Consider the following 22,545-nt stretch of genomic DNA (forward strand, 5'->3'; position numbering starts at 1 on the left):
TGTTGTAGCAAAACCTTGTTATACATCAAATGCATAATTAAAAGAGATGATATTCTGGTTGAAAGCCATTTGTGAGATGTGTTAATGAACAGAACACCTTGTCATTCAGAAGAATAGTGGTTATTCTGATCTTCCTGTCTCCAGAAGAAGAAAAATTCATCTGTCGGAGAAGAAAGCCTTAAATAACAGGCCAAAACTCAACCATGGCCCTCTCCCTTTCCTTCCTTTCCTGTCTCCAGAGGGGCTACCGAGTTTCCTGGGGTGCTGTGAAGTTTCACTTTCATGTGGAAAGGTAAATTGATTCACTCTCAAATGAAAGTACATTTCAGATGAACCCAGCTGTTTGGCAGCAGTGTTGGGGGAGGGAAGCTGTGAGGGGAATTTGGTTTTCTTAAGTTCAGTCACTAGCACTTCTAAGCAGCTAAACTTCAGAGAGATGTTTTCTCCCGCTCCCTCCAGCCCTAGTTCACAGCTTTTAAAAATGTGGCTATAAAGCTTTTTTTTAATTCTCAAAAAGTATCCCAGAAGCAAAGGATTCACTTGTCAGTCCCAATTCCGTTACTGTAAAGCAAAAGTACTCTAAAGTAGGTGTTAGCATTGTAATAGAAAAAAGAAGGAAGGAAGGGAGGATTTCCTTTGACTTCCTATCCAGCTAAAGTTCTTAGTATGTTTTAAAGGTGTGGAAGCTTGGCAGTCTCTTCTTACAGTAATTTTCAGCAGTTCCTGTTTTAGTGCTTTCACTTAGTTTGCTTATTTAATTTGAGAGAGAAGCAGACCCTGAAGAGCATCTTTTAGGTCCTCTTAGCATACCCTGATAACAATTTAAAAGAAATACAGCCCCCAGTTCCCAACCTGGGAATTTCTCAAAAAATCTTGAATACAGTATTTTAGGGAACAGTACAAATGTATGAATGAATAAAAAATGTGGAGAAACAGCAAAAAGCCATATTTTAGGTATTATTTTGGTATGTTACTTCTGCATGCAAAGCTGTTTTAAGGCTCCTTTTGTGAAATGATGGCATAAATCTTTGATAGCTAGAAATCAATTACAGTCTGGACTAGCATGCTTGTGTTGTACAAAAAAAGTTGTTAGCAATTATTGCTTTCACACATACCAATATTGTTTTTTGCTGTCAGGTAGGTGGCTTTGGGTCGACCACAGGATAATTCATAGAGCTGAGATATTTTTGTAGTTACAGAAGGAGCTATAGCATCTCATGAAAATGCTGTTAGAACCTCACCAAAGTGTCACGGAAGTAGTATCTGTGTTTACTTAGTCCTTTTTATTCAGAAAGCTGTATGTGATTTTCTGTGGTCAGAAAAGGTGGTGTTTGTTCTGACAAGAGCTGGACAAAAAGCCAGCCCAAGGAAGCAGAATATCCTTTGGCTGTGCAGTCAGGTCCTGCCCTAGTGAGGAGAACCGCTTGTGTCTCGTCATGTTTTCCTGCCACCTGTGCAGGTGAACAGGAATAATCTAGACAGGCCCATACAGTGGAGCGGAGAAGCAGTTTATCTGTGAGAATCAAAACAACAGACAGTATTAACAGTCTACTGCCTCCAGTCCTGTCCTCTCTCACTATTGAGTGGTTCTTCAAATCCACCTAATGATGGGGCCAGAATAGTTTATGTAGTCTGCTGTGGGCATGTTGTCCGTGCACAAAAAGGGATGAACTTGTGCATCCAGTTGGGTTGGCGTAGAGAAGGGGAGACTTCTCTCCTTCTCCATAGTGCACCTGGAATTCAGTTGGGTAGATTGTGGGCAGAATTAAGATTTTTGCCATTTAGCATGTGGTAAGAGATCCTGTTCCAAAATTCATCAGAGCAGGAAGCGGATTTAGAAGGACAAAATTTGGCAGGGGGAGCTGATGCCACCCACGTCTGGTGAAGCAGGGAAGCAGCTTCCTGTACATTATTTCCCACTCACATTTCACCCTTCGCCTTCAAAGCTTTACGAAAGATGGTGGCAGAATCCCAGCAGTGCCTGCACTGAATTGGATGCACTGATGGCAGGGACAATCAAGGAACACAGTGTGGTTTTATTCCTAGGTAGTATTTCCAGATGATAATGAAGTCGCAGCCTAATTAAACCACAGCCCTTGTGTCTGTGTGTAGCTGGGACAATAGAGGCGAGCTCTCGGTTTCATTCAAACGCTAGTGTATTCTGACAGGTGCATTATGTGTATGCCTAAATCAATGAACAGTAAAGGGAAATATCAAGCTGCTATGAAAAGGAGATGGAACCATGAGAAATATTTCAATTATTGTATTGTGGACCTCATGATTGATTTTTGGACATAATGAACTATGAATGTGCACTGAAAACACTAATACTGCTGGAGTTGAAACTGAAGTGATACTCAAAAGGCAAACTTTCTTATTAAATAATCAGTGCAAAAGTGAGAACAAAGTAGTATTGTTGGTAGTTTTAAAAGTTTTATTTGGAGATGATCTAAGCTTAAATTGATAATTATAAAACTTTCTGACTCAATTAATTCTGTTCAGAAAAGTATGAATTTAATTTACTGTTAGCTGCAGGTTACCTTCACTCTGCAAATTACTTAGTTTTTGTTACATTTTAACAGAATAATTTTTATATTGGGTATTTACCTGTAGAGAGTATGGAAACTGATGGTGTATTCCTAGTGGTGCTGTTTGCATTACAATACTCATAAAGATAACTATTTTAAAACTTCTTAATAGGCCATGCTTTTCAAAATACATCTGTTAATAGTTGCATTTTACTAAATTTTCCTATAGTTATCTCAGTGGACTACTCCAAGTCTGCAATGGATGCTTGTGAAAAGTATGTCAAAAGTGTGCTTTACATACATTAATTCTAAATATCCCATGAATTAATTGTAATATCTGACTTAATTTTAGCTGTAGTAATGTTGTAAGTTCTTGTTGACAGTCTGTGGCATGTGGTGTTGTAGTAAAACTATGCAGTCTAGTTTCACATTATGTTTGTAAAGATCATTTAACAGACTGAGTAAATTTGTGCATATAGTCTCACAGCTGTTTAAAAGTAATATGGTGTATAAGTAATATGTAATCTACTGGACTAATGCCAAAGCAGTCTACACTAAGCATTGATTCCCTGCTTTCTTTAGTTGGTTTCATGATGACATATTAACAGTTAAGAATGAAAATAAATGCTTTTAATTGTGTTTTCTTCAACAGGACACTACAAGTATAGAAAAAATGTCAAACTGTTGTGAAGACATGTAAGTGCTGTAAAATTTCTCCATTTATTTGCTGAAAAGATAAAGGGGTAGCTCTTTTTTTAATTGTGTGAGAGAGAAAAGAAACTGAAGGCACTTTGTTAAGATTATTTTGCATGATACTGTGCCCTGTATTTGCTATGTCTAGCAGCAGCTCACTAATCTTTTAATATTGGTTGTACACAAAGTAGTCTCATGTTATTCCCTTTCCCTCCCTACCCAAAGCCAGTGGAACTTTATTTTCTTTCGAAAGTACAGATCAAAAGACACTTTCTGCTGTGTCTTGACATACTTTTCATTGATTCTGAGGTTCTCCTCTGCTTCAAAAGTTCTCTTCGGTTGATTTACAACACAAATAGTTTCTGTTCTCCGAAGTTAAGTCTCAGCTGCGTGCCATAATGAAAGAAAAGCTGTATTTGTGATGCTGGGACACAATTCATCAGAGTTCAGTGTTGGATCCCCAGCCACCCTGCATTGTTCTAGCTGAGTGAAGTGCACCGTGGGCATGCTGTCTTTCACTAATAATGCTGTCTTCTGTAGATCGAGGCCACGAAAGCCATGGCAGCAGACCTTCTCAGAAGTTTTTGGCACTCACTGGAAGATCCTGTGGTTTATTCCTTTCAGGCAGAGGCAACCACTGCGAGTTCCCTACCACTTTGCCAATCACGTCTAAACAGATGGATGGTGGGCACAGATGGGTCCTCCATGCTGGAAATGCATTACAGGTTTTATGATAATAGGACTATGACAGCCTTCAAGTCAATTAAAATCCACACACCAATTGCAGGCATCACAACGTGCCCCAGGCTTTATTTTAATGGTGGTCTTGATTCTGTTCTGAGATTAATACAAGTTGTATGTTTAACTTTAGGTGTATTTTCTTTCAGATTAGTTTTCCAAAGGGATTTCTTTAATCTGTGAGGTTCATATCAAAACCAAATGACTGGAATGCAGTGTTACTGCATTTATTTGATACTGGCTCTTTTGATTTTTTTTTTTTTTTTTTGGTAGAAAACACTGAATTTTTATATCTATTGTTATCTTTCTCACCAAGTGTCTTATTCTGCCTTGATTTTTTTTTTTTATTGTTTTCATCAGTAGGTCTATTTACATAATATTAATGTCTTTTTTTCTGCTACATATGTTTAAAATTCTGTGATACTGCCTTTTATTTATGATATGCAATAGTAATCCTGCAGCACCACACTATGAAAGGTAACATTTCAGTCCAAGGGAGACTTCTTTCTAAACCTTTCTCAGAGAGGTTTTTATAAATATCTGTAAATTTAGGTGTTTATGTATAGAAGTTTTGCAACCTACAGCTATCTTTCTGCATAGATAAGATCTTAGTGAAAAATATTCATGTCTTTGTGTTGATAAGAGAGGTGAAATATTCCAGGGTAAAACATGCAGATAGAAAGCATGTTTTCCCTATATCCAAAGGATGTCTTTGCAATAATTCAACAAAGAAGTTGTATGGTATGCAAATACTAGAATGATTACTTTTTAAAAATGCAGGTTTAATTAGTTGGCTTAATGTATCATAAATAAAAGTATATTGTTAATAAAGTTATAAATTTTATATTTAGTTTTGTTTAGTCATGATTAGCTGAGATTGGTCTAAGTGTTTGTATATTGGAAATATGTGTGAAAATATTTTAAAATATTTATACATAAATATAGATATTTGCTACAAACATATATAGTAAAGTATATTAACTGTTTTGATAGGGTAGTATGTTGATATGCGATAGCTTGTTCTGGGCCCTTTAATTATTGAAGTAGTTAACCAAAGTAACCATCCTTAAGATTGCCTCTGGTGAAATGATGATGAGTCCCAAAGTACAGGCTTAGTTTTGCTGTATTTAGAAAAACTGTGTCATTTATTATAGTCTTCTGTATCTATACATATATCACCAAAATATTATTTTTGAAATCTCTGTGGATTTTTATGAGAAATTCACAGCTTTGTTGTTTTCAGTTGTCTGCTTCCTTTGTTTTCTAGTTCAACAGTACTAGGATCCATCTGAAATGACAGTCATGCAACAGGATAATAAGGCAGCACAGAATCAGGATGCAGGATGTAATATACACAGGTTGTGTATGGAGACAGCAATTGTTTGTTTGTGAACAGTTCATTCAAAAAGAAGGGCTAGATTTGTCATGAGTGGTATTCATAACAAATATTTAGATCAGCCCTTTTAAAATCTTAACACAGTCACTACCAATGTTCGGTGTCCCTTTACTGAATTAACAGATTTTGATGATCCATTGAATGTTCCAGAAGTTGCATGTTAAAAATCACTCAAGTTTTAAACTTTTGTAAACTTCTAATATTTGAACCAACTTCATTTTCCTTCTGCTTTTAAAAATAGATGCAATATTTTATTCATTTAAATTTCAAGACTAATATGTAAACTTTTTTTCCACATCATTTTTAGGTGTGAATTTAGACTTTAAGGTGATATTGGCAGCAATGTTTAAACAAAAGGAAGCTTGAGGAAAGTGAATGGAAAGGCTGGAGCAGTGCTTGAAATTAAAAAGAATGTGCATATACATTATAAAGTAATGGCTGTATTCTCTCTTTTTTTTTTTTTTAAGGAATTCCACTACAAAAGTGTCTCTGAAACACACAGGGCAACAATAGCAGTTTTGTTTTATGAGCAAAAAATGGCAACTTTATAAAGTTTTTGATGCCAATCAATTATTTTAGTTAGCAAATCATACAATTCTGAAGCTAATTGAGAAAGAAGATCAAAATTTAACTGTTCTTGATACATTTACTGTGGGGGCATATAATTATTCTTTCTGGTTTTAGTATCATTTTTTCAGCTAATTTAACAATGCACGAAGAACGGAATCTGCTCGACAGTAGGAACCTTAGTTATAAACAGTGTATTTAATTTTTGTACATGATATACAGTGAAGTAATGAGACCATTAAATTTTGCCAGCTTTGTCAGGATAAAAATCCACCAGCAGCCCAGATACCATATTGTGTGCTATATTCCTGCATTCTTAAACTAAAGAAGGTACCAAACATCAGAAACCAACGCTGATATGGCACAGATCGGGCTTGAACATGCTCTGAAGGACCTATAGACTGTAGGTGCAAATGCCCACGGTGTATCCCACATGTGGGTGGGTGGTTGTCCTCCACGGGGATGCTCCTTCACGCTCCACACCCCCTCTGTCGGCCCTCTTACGTTGTGATGCAGTGGGAACTGTGAGGAAGAACTGTGTGGTTTGGGTGTTGTAATTGGTGGTTGTAATTGATAGATCAAAAATCTGTAAATTCTAAGGTGCTCACTCAAATGACCAAAAGAAGAACCTTGAGACTGAAGTATCAGGTATCCAGCTAAGCAGATGATGTACATCAAAGTCTTGCCTGATTCGCAAATGAAAGTGGTAGTTTCATAGACTCATATTTTCTCAAATGTGTTTGTATTGTTGCATTTTTTTGGTAAATATATTTTTTCTCAGTCTCCCATTCATCCTTAACATTAGGAATCAATGTGTAATATGATTAAGGCAGCTAGTTTATTTTTTATCTAGTTTCTGATTATATGGAGACGGGAAGGGAGAATTTGGAGAAGCTTCATTTTTAGGAGACACCAAGCTTTATTCTTTGAATGACAGGCCTTTAAAAGTGTAAAAGTAACAAAAATGTTTTAATTTTTTTTAGCCAATAACCTTACCATGTTTATTAGAGTAAAGTTTCTGAAACTGATTCTTAGAAGGGTTTTTTCCAGCAGGAAAAGATCAGGTAGTCTTTTGTGATATAATTTGAAATCCTTCAAACCTTGAAATCCTTTGAACTGAACCTTTGAAATCTCACTTATTTCTCTCCATCTGCCTTTCATGATTTTTTTATTTTAGTTGACACTGCATTCTGAAGACTAGTTAGTCGTTTGTCATTGTTATTCATTTAAATAAATCTCATAGACAGTATTGGTGTATTTCATCCTAATGTAACATCAGAACTATACATGCTTTATTGAGGACATCGGATATTAGCTATGAACTTAACAATACTTGATTTCCTGAGGGTGACAAAGAGATGTCAAAACACTAATGAAAAGCCATCTGAAAACATTTGAAAATAACTGGTAGGACTCAACAATGCCACTTTGCTGTCTTCCATATTATCAGAGATTTGAGATTTCATTTGAAAAATCTTGATGTCTAAAATAAAAGATGCAGCATCAAATAGTATTTACCAACCTATCCTCTGATCTGTTCATTTGAAGGACAGGTTCCATCAAACAGCTGGTAGAGTAGTTGAAATACACAATGATGTTCAGTCGTGAGGAGGATTCATGAGTAAGAAACTATCTAAGAACTGGTAGGATAGAATCTGATCTAGGCAGCTTGCTCCTTGTATTGAACCTGAAGTGGGATAATGTGAAGGGAGGATTAATAAAAGCAGAGCGAAAATGGAGATGATAGGGCCAAAAGAATTGTTTTGATTCATTACCAAAGTTTACCAAATGAAGTGAGGTTGCAGTTAAATATACATGCTGTCATTATATTATGCTTTTCAATGTTCATCTTACAGCTGTCCACTTTTATTTAGTAAATTATACTTTTCAGAAATTAAGAATTCATACTTTGTTTCGTGCTATAGCGTGCCAGTGTATACCAATGTAAGACAGATGTGTATAAATACCACAAGCTCAGTATATAAACTTCTCAGGGCCTGTCCCTTCTCAGTCAGACCATATCCCTCTGAAAGGGTTTTGCTTGTCTGCCCTCAATATACATTGCTGTTAATTGTGCCTGACAGCCACTTTGTAGATCTCTTTTAGCTCTTAACTAGTTTGGATGAGTAGTGGGCACACGGTGTGCTTTTTCAAGGCATGGTAGGCCTCAATTTATTATCTTCCCGCTGCATCAGGTTAGTGGACAGGTAGGAGGTAGAGGTTCATTTTGTCACCCTTTGAGATTATCCATTGATGTCCCTTAGATTTTGTGTGTGCTAACTAGTGTTAATTCTTGAAGGACCTTTGAAACATCTCTAGAAGCTTACTTTGCACTTTGTTTTAGGCAGATGACTTGCTTAAGTTTAGCTTAGTGTTCCTGCAAGTAGTTGATTCTTGGCATTAATGACATGATGAATTTTTGTATTCGAAAAAGGGAGAGTTAAATTTAAAAATAAGCTGTTGGTAACTCAGAGGCTGAAGCTGCAGGTAGTGTCTCCCATAAAATCAGGATGATAATGACTTCTCATTCAGCTCTGGGTCGTTTGTCCAAAATATTTGCTATTTGACATTCAGTATTTCAGTAAAATGTCTACATAGTAGGGAAGGTCACTGCAGAGTGCAAATGAGCATTTCCTTGACCTAGGAAGAATTCTGCTTGTGAGCATTTACCATTGTGATCATGTAAAGATCGGACCTTTCTTGAGTGTACTTGAGCCTCATTTACCCAGACAAAATCACTTCTGTTGTCATGAATTCTCTCCCATAGCAAAGTTACAGCCTTTAATGAGTTCTGTTCCTTCCTCTGCTTACTTTCAACTTCTATGGTTCTTTTTCTGTCTTTCCATTGAGCACACATCAGCATAAAATATTCTGGCCAGCAGTCAAATTAATATCATCTTGGCCAGAATAGGCACTGTGGTAGCCTGGGAAGGTGTGGAGCTTTTGGAGTATTGCTGTGATTAAAAAAATATAAATTAAAAAAGAAAATTGAGATTCTCTGGTTCCATTTGGGTTTGGGTTGAGAGCAAGCTGTCAATTGCTTAAGAAATTTGAAATCTGTTATGGATTCTGTACACTGAAATACACAGAAAGAAGTTGTCACACCTTTTGATGGGTTTTGAACAAGTACTGCCTTTTTTACTGTAATAAAGCACACCTGGAGCTTCTTGTAACCTTAAACATTATTTGTATGTAATGAAAGTTGCTTTTACTTTGTTGTTGCCTGAGTCAGTATCTCCTGGTCTAAGACAGTACATGCAATGTTCTGCTGCTGCCACAGGTACATTTAGCAGCTGGACATCCATGGCTCTGGTGTCAAAAAATAACTTTTTAAAATTGGTCTGGTCATGAGACTTGAGTTCTCACATACTCAGAATTTTAAGAATAAACCTGATCTTCTGTGGTTCAGTCCTTATTAACAGACATAACTGTTTTAAAATGTGTGTTCTGAGCTGTTCTTCAGATGCTCCTGATAATTAGTTTTTACCCATTAGTCTCTAAACACATGGTTAATGAAACACCATGATGAATCATGTTGCCATTCTCATTCAGAAAAATCCAGGATGATTCAGGATAATTCAGATAATTCACAGTCACATTATCATGTTCAGGGTAAAATAATTCATGATATTGATATGGGGATTTAGATATAGATGCAATCTTTTGCTTTACAGTCATTAGGAAATTATCAATATGTAAAGTACAATGCTAGAAATATTTGTCTATGCAAATTATTAAAAATGTACTTATTTGAAAATATACAGGCATTGCAAAGGATTATTTCAGTGCTATTTAAAGTTATTTAAAACAGATGAAATGTGACAAATTCCCGCTTGGTATGCTGTTTATATCAAAATGTAATTACAATTGTCACTGCCACACAGTATGTCGGGTGCCTCATTATCATGTTGACTATTTTATACATGTGGTATGTAAGGTTAATAGTTTTAATAGTTAAGAGTGCAGAAAACATACTGGGAATTGTCTCCTGCATTTGCAAAAATAAATTTAATTAGGTCTCTTACACTAATAAGTCAAATCTCATTCTAAATTAGTCAAAATGTCAAGACGTCAAAACTGTTCAAGTGATGGCAAGTGACGCTTTTGGGAAGAATTGGGACTTCTAAATACAGTGTCCATAATTGCACGACATACTGCCTGATCAAGGATTCAGAAAGCATTGTTCTTCAAAAGATTTTTGTACTACTTCTCAGTGGCTGAGCATTTGCAGGTACTTGTATCTGTGAGGTCTGTTAGGCCGAGGACTTCACGTCTGCTGAAGTTGCTCAATGGCATCTTGTGTCGGCCTTGCCAAACTATGGCAGATTGATCAGTCAGCTGTTGCAACAAGGGCCATCTAAGCACTGCCTGTATAACTGTAAGAATAATTTAGATTTACAGTAGAATATGTGCTTTTTGAGTCAGCAAATCCAAAACTTAAATTGTAATTAATGTGAGTTTCTGTGTGAATAAATATTTCTATGCACATTCACAAGACTGATATACTGTAGATAACGGTCTAGTGTATAGAGAGAAAATCATCACTCTTTCTCCTTAACAGCTTCAATCTAAGTGCCACATAGCCAAATAATACTGATTTTTGTAAATTAGCATTCTGAATTTTGTAGTTCACACATGGGGATGCAATTGAGTTTTACTAATTTGTTCTTTGTTTGATCTTGACTGTTTTCAGACAATGTTAAATAATGTTCATACTAGACTTGTTGAAAATTAAAAAGTCTAACACTGGTTACGCCTGACTGGGTAATGTATGAGGTGAATGGCTGAATAATATCAAACCAGGAAAATTTACTCTGGTATTCTTTTAATTAAGTCTAAAAGTGCAAGAGTATGTCCAACTGAAAAACAATGTATTGTCTTTTATTTCTTTTTATTCATGTAATACTTCCGGTTTTGCTTTTCAGATTTATTTAAATTATGTAATTTTTAAAATTCCTATTGAGATTTCTTCTGCACTGTATTTTTTACAAAACTTATTTTTAAATTAAAAAAACACAAAGTTTCTTTTTCTCCGTTGGATTTAATTGACATTGGTTTAAAGTTGTGTAAACACTTTGCTAATACTTTCCAGATCATTTTTTAGATTTTCCTATTTCTTTTATAAATTACTGTCAATACACAGTATTTTTTATTGTGACAAGATTAAGCTCTAGTGCCAAATGATAATTTTGGAAAACTGAACTGTGAAAAACCACTGAATAGTTAGTGAGGTACTTATTGTCTAAGCCTTGGTTTTTGTGTTTGTTGTTTTTTGTTTGTTTGGTTGTTTGTTTGTTGTTTTTTTTTTTTGTTTGGTTGGTTTTGTTTGTTTGCTTGTTTGTTTTTGAGAGAAAAAATGAGTGTTAGTGGCAGCACCAAAAACTTTCTCTGGTAGGCGTATTCATTGGTATAACACTACTAGTTATTGTGTTGGTTAAATTTCTTGCCTAAATCATTAATCTATGTGTATGCAGCTATACTGATGCCTTAACCCTCCTTCGCTCCCTTTCCCAGTTCTTCTCCCCACCCTCCCCCCTTTTTTTGTTTTTACTTTCTGCTCTTGTTATATAAGGTAAAAACAATCACATCTCCAGACTGTGCTGATCGGGGGTACAAGCACAGGAGACCCTGGCACAAGAGACCCAGGCATCTTCTTGCGTATTTATGCCAAGACACAGTTCACAGTTCTGTGTAACTGCTATCAGAGTAGAACCTTCTTTTTGTAGGTATAAACTAAAACTTGTATAAATTGACATTTTTCAAATTGCAACAATAGAGATTTAAAAAAAACCCCGAACAACTTCTGGCTTGTATGTTTTTATACATAGCTCATAGTCATTCTTGGAACACTTTTAAAGAGAGGTAAATGGCTCTGAATCAGCAACAGTTCTGTTTGTGTACATGTGAATTTTTGTCAGAATTTGAAGCAGAGAGGTTACACACGCTTTGGTCTCTTTCAAATGAGATACTGGATTCAGACATGTAAAAAGAAGTGCAGAAGTATTAGTGGCCACAGAAAAATGTAGGAGAGAGGAATAAAATAGAAGTTGCTGGGTGCGGTGTCAGCAGTGGTCTCAGCTGTAAAACTGAAGATTTTAGACACCTGGAAAGATCCACTGCAGGAATAGTGAGCCAGAGAAAAAAAGCCAGTGGCTGTGCCTGCAAGGAAACAATTAAAATAGCTGAAGTGCAGCACTTCATGAATAAGTGGTCACAAACTACATGATGACGGTTTGTGGCACAAGGCTTGTGTCTTCTGTTTCAACCCAAGAACCGGATTCTGGTAATAACAGGAATAAAAATGCTGATCCTCCCACAACAGCATAAAACCAGCCTGTGAAATTCTGTGCTTGGTGTGTATTCCAGAAAAAGCTGTCCTGCCTGCTGCAACAATTTTGGTTTCTCCGGTATGAAGTTTCAATGGGCCTCTTTTCCACACATAATAATTTCAAATCTGGTTGATCCCTGCTGCGAAATTTATTTAGTTTAGTATTTACAAATTAGATACAACTGACATGAGTGTGTGCCTTCTTTTTGATGTGTGGAAATAGATATTTATTCCCTCTTGCCCATAAAAATAATTTTAATGTGTACACTGCGGTATTTTTAATGCCTAAAGCCTCTGGAAGTGTTCCTTGGTGTGTTTTGTCCTGTGATAAACTGAATGAAACAAAGTATTCAATGTTACTCTGAGTCTGTAAATTCATTTTAAGAGGCTGCTAGGTAGTGCAGATGAACAAATGCGTGCAAACACTGCTGTAGGCTGACCAATTATCCATATGAGCTGCAATTATGTTGGTGTGCAAGGGCAATTGGGGGGAAAATTGGACCCTGTGGACATCCAGCTGAGTAAACAGGCTTGAGGAAGCACGGAGGGTGTGCTAGTCTGAATAAAATACAACTGAGCTACAAAAAAGAAAAAAAAAAAGGCCAGAATTTTTATCAGTCACAGCACATTCTTTGTACGTCCTCTAGTTTCACAATATTTTTCTCATCAGACTTCCCCTCACAAAAACATTTCCTTTGCTGAAGGATTAGTTTAAGGTCAGACACATGCAGCAATAGGCTGTGTATGCAGTAAGCCTGTTTCAGCCTGTATTTCATTCTCACAGAGCTGAACGTAAAATAAAATGGACAGGTGCTGCTGAGGAATAACAACTTGTTCAAGCCTAATTAATAATTTATCCTCAAATATGACACGATCTTGCTGTTTAGGATATGCGTCACAACTTCACTTCTTTTATTGCATGAAGCTAGGATTTTCCTGTAGCTGCGGCCACAATCCCTGCTTCCACAGCCTGTTGGCTGCCCTTTGGGTGACAGGCTCCTCTTTTTGTCCAACTGGTGTCAGTGCAGACAGTGCAGTAATTTGAGCCCTGTGAAAGTGAAATTGGATAATTTGTTTTGGTGGCTGATGGATGCTAACACACTGGGCTAGACAAGTCTAGGACTCAGAAGATCTGCCTTCAGTTCTCTGCATGACCTCTGTTTGTCTCAGGTGGAGCTGCGATCCCCTACCCGAGTGCTGCCACAGGTGCTGCAGTGTCTTGTGACACAGAAGCCAAGGCCATGATCCCATACTGGATTCCCGGAGCTCCCAGGAAGACCAGAGCAATGGGTCCCCGTGGCCCTGAACTGCCTCTGCCTGAGGAGCTGCACACTTGCTTCCTTCCCTGCTGTGGGACATGGGTGATTGTTCTCCAGAGCCTTCAAATGATCCAGACCAAATGCAGCTGTGGTATGTGGGCAGGATACACCACCTACAGCAGCAGCCGTCACTACATCATGGCTATAGCAAGTGATTCTTCATATCTTTGAGCAGAGGATTGCAGTTAGAGCAGTCCTCTGGGGTGTTTAGTGTTCTTGCCAGCTCTGAGTAGTTCCAGCACATCTTGTGTGCCCGCGATTGCCATTCGCAGAGTCCCGACTCCCACAGTGTCTTCAATGGAGGCCTTAACTCCAGAATTCACTCCTGTAACTTCCTTTTCTAGGGACCAGGTAGCAGGTGTCTAGTGCATCCAGTGTCCATTTCCTTTTGCCTCTAGTCTTGCTCTATGCAGAGAATTCAAAAAGTTGATCTATTTCATTGACTTTCTTTTTCTAACATTATTTCCAGTTACGACAGTTCACCAAATATCTACTGACAATAAAATAGTTTTGCTTTCTATCCTTGTGTTCCCAAGAGAAAGAAAGATCAGAAAATAAATTTCCTCCTTTTTCACACTCGATTAAAACATTAATGATTTCTCTTGTGAAGAGGAAGAGGTTTCGAGTGTATTTTAACAAGACAATGAGTAATAACACGACTCAGAAAATTTTACACTGCAGCTCTCTGGCAGCAGTATCTGATTTAAATAAACAAGGGAGAACCAATCAAAAAAATGTAAGCCTCAATGACACTCAGGGTCTTGAGGTAAAAATATGTCTTGCCTTAAGTTAAATGCAGGTAATATCTGCAAGTCTTTTTGCACGTATGTTAGTTTTCTACATGCTGTGGATAAGTAAGTTCAACTTACTATGCCGATGTTGATCACATCTCTAAGTCAAACTGTTTTGCTGGAAAATTCAGGATTGAAGAGTCTGACTAGAGAGTCTAACACTCATTTTGGCTGGGCCTGCTAAAGAGCAGGATTCCTCCACACTCTGAGTTGGGACTCAATATTCTGATGGATGTATAAATATCTTACTTAGAAGTATCATAACTGACGGACAGATAGCGACTCAAGTGTACCTTACTTACCAGTAGTAATATACAAGAGAAGCCACATGTGAGAGATTTCATCAGCTAAGCTAGTGCCAGTCATATTTCTCTCATGTGGCTTTTTGCTTTTCAAAATTTATTTTTTATCTAATCTTGGGCTGTAAAATTTATTACCTCTATACAGAAGCATAAAATTGCAAAATTATATTATAGGAAGACCTTTTTAAGGTCACTTTGGAAGTGCTGTTAATAAACAAAAATAACCCTATTCCAAAGAAAAATATCTCCTGTATTTTTGGCATGGGTAATCTTCTGAGTTACAGTTCTTGAGGTGTGACTATAGAAAGGAAAAAGTTGGTGAAGACAGTCTTCTGTCAGTCTTCATTATTCATGTCATCCCCTCTTTTTAGAATTGACAAATACCTGAATAACTGCACAAATATCTTTAATTGATCTTCTTCTATTTTGCTGTCTTTAAAACAAAGCTTTTGAAGCCTAGAAAAAGTTATTTTTAAATACTGTAATTGCAAAAAATATTTGAGTAAGTTTTCCCACCAGAAAGGGCCACAAAAATGATCAGAAGCCTGGAACACCTCTCCTGTGAGATGTTTGGGTTGTTCAGCCTGGAGAATAGAAGCTTCTCAGTACTTAAAAGGGACCTATAAGAAAAATGAGGACACACTTTTTAGCAGGGCCCATTGTGATAGGACAAGGGGTAATGGTCTTAAACTAAAGGAGGGGAGATTCAGGCTAGACATGAGGAAAAAATTTTTTCCAATGAGGATGGTGAAAAACAGGCACAGGTTGCCCAGAGGTGTGGTAGATGCCTCATCCCTGGAGACATTCAAGGCCAGGGGCCCTGAGCAACCTGATCTAGTTGAAGATCAGGTTGAAGGGGGTTGGACTAGATGAACTTTGAAGGTCCCTTCCAACCCAAACTGTTCTATGGTTCTGTGATCAGCTCTTTTTCTTCCAGTAGTTGCATACGTAGGAACATTTAAAGAGAGGAGGAGGGAATATCTTGTATTAAAAATTATGTAGGATTCTATATTTCTATCTCACATTCATAAAAAGTTTGATTAATGTACTATGATAGGTATTTGTTGCTGAGAAGTAATCTTTCTCCAAATACTCAATATATACTCCTTTACTGACAGAAATCTATCTTCTCTGTCCCATGCTCGTTAGTTGCATCATAGGTCTGTAAGGAGTTGTTATTCTTTGGAGATATAAGGAGATAAGTTAAAATGTGGAAGTCAGTCATAATACAGACAACTGGTTTTCTGAGATAACTGTAAAATTTTTACTCCCTCTCTTTCCATTTTTTTTTCCTTCCAAGAGTTCAGGCTGGTGGACCAATAACCTAGCCTGTATCTGTTCACATCAAAGTCTCACTTGCAGTGTCTTGCAGAACTTCTTTCTGGAAGTAACTCCTTATAGTCTTCACTCACCTGTCACAGCAGATGCATAAATACATTGTAAATTCAAGATCTTAACCAGGTTTATGAAAAATAGACAGTATAATTTCATTCAGCTCTTCTGCAGTCTCCTAGAAGAGGACTCTTGAAGGTGGCAAGAAACCAGAAATCTGTCACTTACCTTGGAAGCCTGGTCCTTTAGTTATAAACTGGCTTTTTCCATTTTTCCATTCCTGTGTAACCTCATCTAGGTGTTCCTGCTCCAGCGGAGGGATTGGACTAGGTGATCTTTTGAGGTCCTTTCCAATCCCTAACATTCTGTGATTCTGTCATTTCCAGTTTTTCAATGTGCTGTTTTGCAATTTGAAATTTTAAGCTTTTCCTTTGAACATATTGGACTTGTCCTGTTCTTTCTAACTGCAAGAATCTTAGAGCAGTCAGCATTTTCTTTACCTAAACTTTCTTGTAAAATATCATTAAGTTGCCTTTCAGCCATATATGTATTTGATATACTAAGTGAACATGCAGTCACCGTCTGGCTGAAGGACACTATTGAATAAGCAGTTTTATTGCCGTGTCATGGCATTTGAAGGAAAGTTACAAAAAGAGACATGATATTTCATGAAGAGCTGTATTGTGGTCATTGCCACACACAGAAGTAAAATAATCTTTTACTTAAGCTTTATCTGCTGACTATTCACTCAGTGATTGTATTAGTCTTTTTTGCTGCAACATTATTCTGGGATTTTGCCCACTACCTTTCTAAACTCAAGGTATGGTTCCCCAGACTTAACTGAATTCTTGGTTCCCGTGTGTGACTTTGCATTTAGCTTCTAACAAGGCAAATTCTTTTGAATTAGGTCCAGCTTTATTGCTGCTCAAAATCAGCAGGCCAGCAAACTTTTCGCAAACTTCTTGAAAATTATCTAGTGTGGCAGCATTCAAACTGCAATTAGGTATTAACATTTTTCTTAGTCGCTGATAAACCCTCTGCTCTTTGTCCCAGTGGGCAGCCCTTTGAGTCAGTCTCAAGGGACAGCAGATTTTGGAGGCCCAGCACCAGATTCCCTAGAAGCAGGGAAAAGTGAAGAGTGATACCAGTAGTTTTTGCTATTACAGACACCTTAGGGTGGCCGGGACAACAGTGTGGGGCCAGCAAGTTCAATGCAGAGTTTGTGGGATGCCACTCCCCCATCAGCAGCTGGAGGTCAGGCAGGGTAGTGAAGGCACCTGAAACAAGAGAAGTTGAGATGCCAGCATCACTCCTCCACGCTCCCATTCCTGCTCTGACTGAGGGTGACACCCGTGTTGACTGTGCAGTCCCAGCTCATCTCAGAAATGGATGCAAACCCTGTCATCAAGGCACCTGATAAACAGTGTGCAGGACTTGTGTCAAGCACTCTTTATTGCAAATCTTACTATCCGAGTTACTGCGTGCTGAATGCTTTTCAAATAATGTCCCTTCCCTTCCATTGTACTATGTGTGTCACAGAAGCCTGGATAATCCACTTCAGAAGAAGCAGCCATATCCCATAGGTCAGATAAGGTGCTTGGGCTGCCTAACATCCAGGAGTGCACAGATGACTAGAATTTGAAGTATGTGTATTTTTCAGCTCATGCTGATAAACTTTTTGGATACACAAAGGATGAATATATGGACCAAGGACAAAGATCATATAAGAAACTCTATTTAGTTTTCTGCATTTGAATTTAGATTAAAATGAATAAAAGAATAACAGATGAGCATGGTGTCCTGGTTTTGTTAAAAACAAGACCAATTCTCTTTAGTGGTTTTTCCTTTCAGCTAAATTCTTCTATGTAACTGCACTTCTCCGAACTTAGCTGCATATTTTTTTTCTCGGACACTGTGCTCAGTGCTTATAAGCTGACCAACAGAATGCAGAGGAAGCTCATGTTTAGATTTATTACTATGGTAAGCAAGGTTACCTGATAACGGGACACATTTGAAAGGAGGGGCGGACAGAACAGGTGACTAAAACTGACCAACTGAGTATTCCATCCCATAATCGTCATAGTCCCTATATAAGAGGGAGATCATGAGGGTCTCACTCCCTTCGACCATGGCCAGCATCTAGAGAAGACCCTGCCTGCCGTCCCTGCCATCCAAGGCCCAGGGCCCTGCATTCCCGAATGCAGTTTCCAGTTTGCTGCGAAGTCCTGTCCAGGACCTGCGGGTGCCTGCCCTGCAGGTGCTGGAGCCACACCAGCTCCAGCCACCATGGGAAGGGTTAAACGCTGTTTTACCCCGGGACATTCAAGATTGCCTCTGTATATTTTCTCTATTTATTAGTAGCATTAGTAAAGCCTTTTAATTTAAATTTTTCCAGCTTGCAAGGCTCTTTCTGACTTGAAGACTCTCTATCACCTTTTATGGTGGGAGGGATTAACAGGGAGCATCTGCCATGTTTTATTGTCACCTTGCTTTAAACCTTGACACATGCCTTAGGTGATCATGTTGAGATTTAGACTTATTTTGTTCTGAAACATTTGAGTTGTATATATATAGCTTTAAAATAGAAACTACTTGGAGGGAAATTGAAAATAGCTTTCTGCATCTGATCTGTCTACTCTGAACAGTTGCATATTCAGAGTATATTTCTACAAAATCATGGAGCATGTGTATAGGTGAGGAAGAATTCATCACTAACAACCTGGACCGGAAATTTTAATCTTATGTCTCTTCACTTACCAGTAATACAACATCTTCAGCAAACAGGGAGAGTAAGAATTCTTCTGGGCAAGCCTTTAAGGATCTTCTGTTCAGCTTTGCTTCAAGGTATTAAATCCTGGCACTGAAAAATCAGGTTTGGGTTTCCCTGTCCTCCTAGCTTAATACTCGCAGAACACGACAGCTGAGAATTTATTTTTTCTTAGACTTGTCAAATGAACTTGCACCCTGATAACTCTCAAAAAATAGTCCTACAGTGGCAAATACAACAGGTGCTACCTTCATATCCTTGGGTAAGGAGGAACCACAGCAACATGTATGACCTGGGAAAGGAGATGCAATGCATTTTCCACCTGTCCAAGTGTTCTTTGTTTTGCATCTTGTAGAGTCTTGTAGAGGGATGAGGTGTGTTTTTTTAGTGCAATTTGTTTTCAAGTGGAAGATGTTACAGCACTGTCAGTCACAGCACACCAGGCAGGGACGGGTCTGTGGAGGGGACTATGAGTGGATGTGTGGCTCTGAGACTCCTTTTCCCTCCTGCTCACTCTTTCACACAAAGAGAGACATCTAGTACCATCCTCCATAACTCAGAGCAGAATCTCCTTGTAGATGGCAGAGGGCCTCGTAAAGTCAGGAGGGTAAAATTTGTCATCACCACAATGAGGCAGTTGAGACATGACACGTGGGTGGAGATGGGTCCCACACTGGTGACAGGGAGGAAGTGGCTCTGTATGCAATGGAAATAGTGCAGGTGGGAATTGTTTTCCCTGTAGGAAGCTTGGGCACTTTGCTTCCCAGGTGAGACACCTGAGCAGGAGTTTCTCTTTTCTCTAACAGACTCTGCAAACTCCTTCCTCTCAGGGCAAAGGACTCTTAAATTTTGTCACTTGAAACAAATGTTTGGTGTCAGATGAAACTCAAGCACTCCACATTCCTCTCATCTTCCAGTTAGGCAGCTGCTTGGCAGATATCAAAACGCAAGCAATAGTTGATAACTGAAAGGCTGTACAATCCTTTCTAAAAGAGCTTATTTTCTGCAAGATTCACATAAACCTGAAACTATGAAATCCTAACACATTTTTGCTGATGTTCCACTGAGCACCTAGATGGAGAAGTCCTACAGGGTCAGTTCATCAACCTCTAAAGCTTCTCAGGAGAAGACAAAGGAGAAGGAATGTGACCATGTGAGAATCATACACCTTTTTAATAAGAACTTAGAACTAACTTGGCATCTCAGAAGCAGTATCTGATTATCTGCTGCATGAGCACAGCTTTATTTCCAGTGCTCCAGTGTAAAGATACGTCTGAACCTCAGCAAGTGAATATGAGGAGATGCACACACTGAGCTAAATAAAGAATTTTTCAGGACATGGTTTATGACTCATCAATGAAATCAGAATGCTATGGAACATCTAGTTTTGTGCTGATTAGCTCTAGATGGAAAAGATAAACAACAGGCTTTTAAATTAGAAAATTACAGCTTAACTTGGACTTTTTTTACAAGAAAATGTTTGATTTTGAAGAATTTTTCAACACAATGTTTTCCATATTTTGCACTCGATACTGTTTCATTTCATTTTCTCACTCAAAGTGACTTTCTACTCAGTATTTTTTGAAATCTGAAGTTAGGCACACAGCTCTGCTGTTGGCAAATTAGTTCTGAATTTACTTTTTTGCAGCCGATGTACCTCCTGTTTCCAAAGCAATTATTTTCAACAGCACCGCAACCATGCTTATGTTATTTCAGTAAGCCTTTGACTATAACTAACGCTCCCTGTCTGATTATTAGTTAGTTCTGGTGCCATTTCATGGGCCATGGAAGTCAATATTTAGTGCCATGTAATAGGTTTGCCATGTTAACAGCAGGCCACAATGAAATACGTTCTAATTGCTTACATATAAAAACTATTTATAGGTGAAAACTGTGATGTTTTTGTCACTAAGTCTTCATTTTCAAGTACTCACATTTTTGGTGGAAGGAATTCATATTCATTCAGTTGTTTGTAAGGAAGAAAGCTACTGAAAATAATGTATCAGTATCCACTAACCTTTGAAATGATCCATTAATTTATGCAAGGAGTAAAATTTTATCTCTAATCCATCAATGTAAAGGAACATAATATAAAACTATTCAAGTATGAAATTTATTTCTATAAGGAAATCAGGTTATATTTAAAATTAAGAATAACCATAAAGGTGGTGAGATGTCCAAAACTGACAGGAATGTCATTATTTCAGACAAGGGCTAGATTAGGATCACAGTCCACTATTGCAAGTCAGGAAGCAAGTAACATGTATTATCTGCTGTAACAGGATTGCTTGAAATTACCTGCCTAAGCCCTAAGAACTGACAAAGAGATGTTTCAAAATGTGAAGTGTCTTGTCTGATTTTGATTTTGGTGTTCGAAACAAGAATTCTGACTATGCATTTAATCTGGAGGCAAATAGATTACCAAAAACTTTCTGTCTATGATACTGTCTCTTGTGCTGTTCCATGCTGAGGAAGCCGTATGCTCAGTTCCTGAATAGCGCAGCCTCTGTGACCATCTGCAGCAATAAAGACTTGCAGTGCTGAGAATAATGCTGAACACCTTTTAAAAGCCTCCTGTGCTCCTTGCCTTCCTGCAGCTTGGAAGTCATCTGGGTCATGCGCTAACATTTGTCACAAGGTGGTGCTGGGCCTGGCTCAGCATGGTGCTGAGTGCAGTCAGAAGTCTTGCCTAGTATCTGGAGGGGATTATGATTACTATCAACACTCTTGTGAGGATGTATTTTGCTGGAAGATGCTGTCAAGATCATGAGTCAGTCCAAGGAAGTTAACAGGAAATGGACCTGCTAGATCTTTCACACACGAGATTTTCTTGCTGCTCTGGCCTATTCTTCCCTTTCTCTCACCTCTCTTATATAATATAAGTGGATGAGATCAATTGCAGCGATGCAACAATGCCAAACACTACGCACAGCTTAACGGTTAAGCCTTAACCCCTGCCTCTGTAGTTTTCTCTTTGCAAACAAAACAGACTTTCAGACTGTCAGCTGCAGGAGGATGTGAAGAACACTAGGCCAGCCATGTCCTGGGTGCACCAAGCACAGCATTGCCAGCCAGGCAGGGAGGTGATTGTCCCGCTCTGCTCTGCACTGGTGCGGCCTCACCTGGAGCATTGTGTGCTAGTCTGGGCACCACAGGATAAAAAAGATATTAAGCTACTGGAGAGTGTCCAGAAAAGGGCTACGAAGTGGTGAATGGTTTGGAGAGGAAGCTGTATAAGGAGCAGCTAAAGTCACTTGGTTTGTTCAGCCTGGAGAAGAGGAGACTAAGGGGAGACCCCATCGCAGTCTACAGCTTCCTCGCAAGGGGAGGAGGAAGGGGAGGAGCCGATCTCTTCTCTTTAGTGACCAGTGACAGAAACTGAGGGAATGTCAGGAAGATGTGCCAGGGGAGGTTTAGGTTGGACATTGTGAAAAGGTTCTTCCCCCAGAGGGTGGTGGAGCACTGGAACAGGCTCCCCAGGGAGGTGTCACGGCCCCAAGCCTGACAGTGTTCAAGAAGAGACTGGACAACACCCTCAGACACACCGTGTGAACTGTGGGGTTGTCATATACAGGGACAGGAGTTGAACTCAATGATCCTTGTGGGACCCTTCCAACTTTTATAAACTTTTATAAAGCTTGTGGTGCTCTAGCAAAGGGGAGCAACCAGCTTTGTTCTCTTTGTTCTTGGTGCTCACACAGGTCCTGGCAGATAAGGCTGTTTCGCCAGGCCCTGAACTGGAGATGTCCTGTAAGGAAACTGCTTGCTCCACATCCGGTTACAA

At 38.5% G+C, this 22,545-nt stretch overlaps 1 protein-coding gene across 2 annotated transcripts in view; it reads left to right on the forward strand.

The window, feature by feature from the left end:
* Nucleotides 1-10,946, forward strand: part of ZDHHC21 (zDHHC palmitoyltransferase 21) — a 47,583-nt gene extending 36,637 nt beyond the window's left edge. The window contains exons 8-10 of one of the 2 annotated variants that reach the window (XM_082074977.1): nt 240-292; nt 3,181-3,224; nt 3,762-3,901. In XM_082074977.1, the coding sequence (XP_081931103.1) occupies nt 240-292; nt 3,181-3,196 (69 nt within the window). In that variant the 3' untranslated portion in view covers nt 3,197-3,224; nt 3,762-3,901. Of the gene's footprint in view, nt 1-239; nt 293-3,180; nt 3,225-3,761 lie in introns of both variants that reach the window. The other variant, XM_082074976.1, reaches the window with a different exon arrangement.
* Nucleotides 10,947-22,545: the final 11,599 nt, after the last annotated feature.

The sequence above is a fragment of the Streptopelia decaocto genome (assembly GCF_964273445.1).
Source record: "Streptopelia decaocto genome assembly, chromosome: Z".
In the NCBI taxonomy this organism is placed as follows: domain Eukaryota; kingdom Metazoa; phylum Chordata; class Aves; order Columbiformes; family Columbidae; genus Streptopelia; species Streptopelia decaocto.